Source organism: Lampris incognitus, chromosome 14 (genome assembly GCF_029633865.1).
Source record: "Lampris incognitus isolate fLamInc1 chromosome 14, fLamInc1.hap2, whole genome shotgun sequence".
In the NCBI taxonomy this organism is placed as follows: Eukaryota; Metazoa; Chordata; class Actinopteri; order Lampriformes; family Lampridae; genus Lampris; species Lampris incognitus.
The window spans coordinates 7807420-7811948 of record NC_079224.1 but is presented as its reverse complement, the minus strand read 5'-3'; the positions used below and the strand labels follow the sequence as shown (position 1 = coordinate 7811948).

At 49.0% G+C, this 4529-nt stretch overlaps 1 protein-coding gene across 1 annotated transcript in view; it reads right to left on the bottom strand.

Annotated features, from left to right (window-relative positions):
• LOC130123908 (phosphatase and actin regulator 1-like) overlaps positions 1-4229 on the bottom strand; it is a 55241-nt gene extending 51012 nt beyond the window's left edge. Inside the window, exon 1 of the mRNA XM_056293235.1 lies at positions 4076-4229. Within this exon, the coding sequence (XP_056149210.1) occupies positions 4076-4214 (139 nt within the window). The 5' untranslated portion in view covers positions 4215-4229. The remainder of the gene's footprint in view (positions 1-4075) is intronic.
• Positions 4230-4529: the final 300 nt, after the last annotated feature.

Genomic DNA, 4529 nt, shown 5'->3' with positions numbered 1-4529 from the left:
AATTAATATAATCATTTTTTGTGTCAAGTTGTTCATCATAATTATGACAACTTACTGTTATCCACTAACACATGGTTAACAAATTGCAAATCTAGCTGGAGACACAGCTGTATAGTATGATGATATGATGACGACAAGCCTTTCACAATATTCACAATTTAAACAGTACTGGTGACAGTGCTGGTAATCAGCTGCCTGCCTTCTCTCCCTTTACCATTTCCATTGGGGCAAATGAAGTTACAAAAAGGGAAAATATAATCAGTTCAATAGCTGCCAGAAGGCAACCAAAGCCGGTTCTTATCCCACACGAGATGCACACAACGCAGAGCTGCACCCCGACCGCACGTTTGTTCAGCTACAAGAGAACTTCGGCTGACCGAAACGGTGAACGGAGTAGACCGATTTTACAATTTCTCCATCCCAGGACTCATGACACGCTACGACAGGAAGCTCCTAGACCACGTGGAGCAGACAAAAAGCCTTCCATGAGGAGACGCCTGCAGGACAGAAACAGCCAGGATGCTGCCGTTTAAAAGGATTTTATATATATATATATATATATATATATATATATATATATATATATATATATATATATATATATATATATATATATATATATATATATATATATATATATATTATCCAAACCACTTATCCAGCTCTCAGGGTCGCAGGGATGCTGGAGCCTACCCCAGCAGCCATTGGGCAGCGGAGTGGCAGACACCCTGGACAGGCTGTCAGGCCATCACAGGGCCCACACACACACACATCCAGGGACAATTTAGTCCGGCCGAGTCACCTGACCTGCAGGTCTTTGGACTGCGGGAGGAATCCGGAGCCCCCAGAGGAAACCCACATAGACACGGGGAGAACATGCAAACTCCACACAGAGGACGACCCGGGACGACCCCCAAGGCTGGACTACCCCAGGAGTTGAACCCAGCACCTTCTCGCTGTGAGGCCACCATGCAGCTTATGAATCAGCCTTATTAAATTGTCCATTGGTGTGTGTGTGTGTGTGTGGGCCCTGTGATGGACTGGCGGCCTGTCCAGGGTGTCTCCCTGCCTGCTGCCCAGGGACTGCTGGGAAAGGCTCCAGCATCCCACGAACCGCATTCGGATAAGCGGCTTGGATAATGGATGCATATGTGTGTGTGTGTGTGTGTGTGTGTGTGTGTGTGTGTGTGTGCACACGCATGCACGCCTAGGAATAATATGGGGGGTAGGGTGGGGGCTGCGTTATACACACACACACAAATAAATAAAAAGGGACAGAGAGAGCTTGTTGACCGGGCTCCACAGTGCACCAAACCCCGGTGACGGAGAACAAAACCCTTTTCTTGTCCGGCTCCACTCATTGTCTTTCACTGGGAGAGAGGAGGTGACGCGATCACGGGGCAGGTGAACATAACTGAGTGCAGTAAACACCATTTCATCACCGCTCCATGGAGCACACAGTGCACCAAAAGTATGAAGTAAGGACAGCGGAGAGCCCAAAAAAAAAAGAAAAAGACTGGAGGTGACTGAGGTTTTAGAATACAAACATCAGCAATTTTGTGGAGATACTTAAAAAGACCACCTTGTCTACAGGGACTGCAGGCGGGCCGGGGTAAAGAGTGTTGGGGTAGCAGTGCTGGATCTTGCAACGGAGCACTGGGAAAACAGTCCAAGCCCAGGAGGAGGACAGGCAACGTCCAACAAATGAACAAAATTACTTTGTGCGCTTAACAGATCTGAATGGAAGGAACTTGCATCACCGTTCTACCTCCCGGTGATAAATACCTGTCAAGTCCAGGAGTAACTAAATACCCGTCAAGTCCAGGAGTAAGTAAATACCTGTCAGGTCCAGGAGTAACTAAATACCTGTCAGGTCCAGGAGTAAGTAAATACCTGTCAGGTCCAGGAGTAAGTAAATACCTGTCAAGTCCAGGAGTAAGTAAATACCTGTCAGGTCCAGGAGTAACTAAATACCTGTCAGATCCAGGAGTAAGTAAATACCGGTCAGATCCAGGAGTAAGTAAATACCGGTCAGATCCAGGAGTAAGTAAATACCTATCAAGTCCAGGAGTAAATAAATACCGGTCAGGTCCAGGACTAAGTAAATACCTGTCAGGTCCAGGAGTAAGTAAATACCTGTCAGGTCCAGGAGTAAGTAAATACCTGTCAGGTCCAGGAGTAACTAAATACCTGTCAAGTCCAGGAGTAAGTAAATACCTGTCAAGTCCAGGAGTAAGTAAATACCTGTCAGGTCCAGGAGTAACTAAATACCTGTCAGGTCCAGGAGTAAGTATATACCTGTCAAGTCCAGGAGTAAGTAAATACCTGTCAGGTCCAGGAGTAAGTAAATACCTGTCAGGTCCAGGAGTAACTAAATACCTGTCAGGTCCAGGAGTAAGTAAATATCTGTCAGGTCCAGGAGTAAGTAAATACCTGTCAGGTCCAGGAGTAAGTAAATACCTGTCAAGTCCAGGAGTAAGTAAATACCTGTCAGGTCCAGGAGTAACTAAATACCTGTCAGGTCCAGGAGTAAGTCAGGACCAGGAGTAAGTAAATACCTGTCAGGTCCAGGAGTAAGTAAATATCTGTCAGGTCCAGGAGTAACTAAATCCCTGTCAGGTCCAGGAGTAACTAAATCCCTGTCAGGTCCAGGAGTAACTAAATACCTGTCAGGTCCAGGAGTAAGTAAATACCTATCAAGTCCAGGAGTAAGTAAATACCTATCAAGTCCAGGAGTAAGTAATAGCCTGTCAGGTCCAGGAGTAACTAAATACCTGTCAGGTCCAGGAGTAAGTCAGGTCCAGGAGTAAGACAACATGAAGTGGTCAGTGAGGATTCATTGCAAGGGGACCAGATCAAACAGAACCATTCATTAAAAAAAACATCTCTCAAGGGCATCCAGGTGGCGTGGTGGTCTGTCCCGTTGCCTACCAACACAGGGATCGCCGGTTCGATCCCCCGTGTTACCTCCGGCTTGGTCTAGCATCTCTACAGACACAATTGGCCCATGTCTGCGGGTGGGAAGCCGGATGTGGGTAGTGTCCTGGTCGCTGCAGTAGCGCCTCCTGTGGCCGGTCAGGGGAACTGGGGGGGGTAGCGTGATCCTCCCACATGCTACATCCCCCTGGTGAAACTCCTCACTGTCAGGGGAGAAGTGGCTGGCGACTCCACATGTATCAGAGGAGGCATGCGGTAGTCTGCAGCCCTCCCCGGGTCAGCGGAGGGGGTTGGAGCAGCAATCGGGGCAGCTCAGAAGAGTAGGGTAAATGGCCAAGCACAATTGGGGAGAAAAGGAGGAGGGGGGGGGGGGAAACGCCGTCTCAGGCAAGCCAGAAATAGTTCAGTATTACCAAAGCAGAAGGAAAGACCCGTCCTGTCCAGACCAGCCTCACGTGGGGGACTACACGGTGCACATTCACAACACTGCTCATTCACCCTCTCAGCTGAAGCTGCAAGACTTTCTGTCCGCCTGTCTGTGGAAACTTGAACGTTGCACAAAAAGCATCACACAGTGTGTCATCTGTAAGGTCTGCAGCCGTCACCTGAAGAACCCTGATCGCACGATGTGGAGGGACGCACGTACTTGTTTTTTTCATTGTTTGCAATTAAAATTTAGCATTAGCCGACTAATTTGCAGATTAATCATATAATCGGCACCTTATTCAACTGCTAAAAGTAAATATTGCCGCGGTTAGTGAGGCCTGTGAGGCCGCCATCTTGTATAACTGGGCCTCGTGACCCCGACTCTGGTCTTCTCGTGGTGAGGCCTGTGAGGCCGCCATCTTGTATAACTGGGCCTCGTGACCCCGACTCTGGTCTTCTCGTGGCTCCGAGTTCGCAAATTGTGGCGACGATTGACAATAAGCTCTAGCCATGTGAATTACATACTTGACAAATACTGCCTAAATCTTAAATAAAATGAACGTGTGTCGGCCCCCGTGACGGCCCGGCGGCCTTTGCGGCGCCGCCCAGTGACTGCTGGGATAGGCTCCGGCATCCCCCGCCACCCCGAGAGCGGGATAAGCGGTTTGGATAACGGCTGAATCGATGAAAGTGAACCGATGAGGTTATATACCTGCAGAGGTCTGCTTAAACTTCTCACTCTTCTTCTTCCGCCACTTCCAGGGTTTGAGGAGACGTCCCAGGGAGGCAAATTTGCTTCGACGCCGGATGGGTGGAGTGTGGGTGCCGGGGACCAGAGATTCAGAACGCATGGCGGCCAGCCTCTCGACTTCCTCAGCTGTAAAAGACACACAAACAAACACACACAAAATAAGAAGGTCTACCTTAGGCTAGGCTGCAGAGCAGTTAATGGTCGTGGCAGTCATGCAGAGCAGCTACGGGTGATGCAGAAACAGCTTTTTCCTTGAGGAAAAAAAAAATCCAAGTAACAACAAGTGCCAAGCGGCCTCCTCACTCCAGCAGGGGTTCGAACAGGTCTGGAGAGGGTAAACAAGCCTTCGCGTCGCGTGGAATTATGCACGGCACGCACCGAGGCTGAACAGTTGGAGGCTGAACAGTTGGAGGCT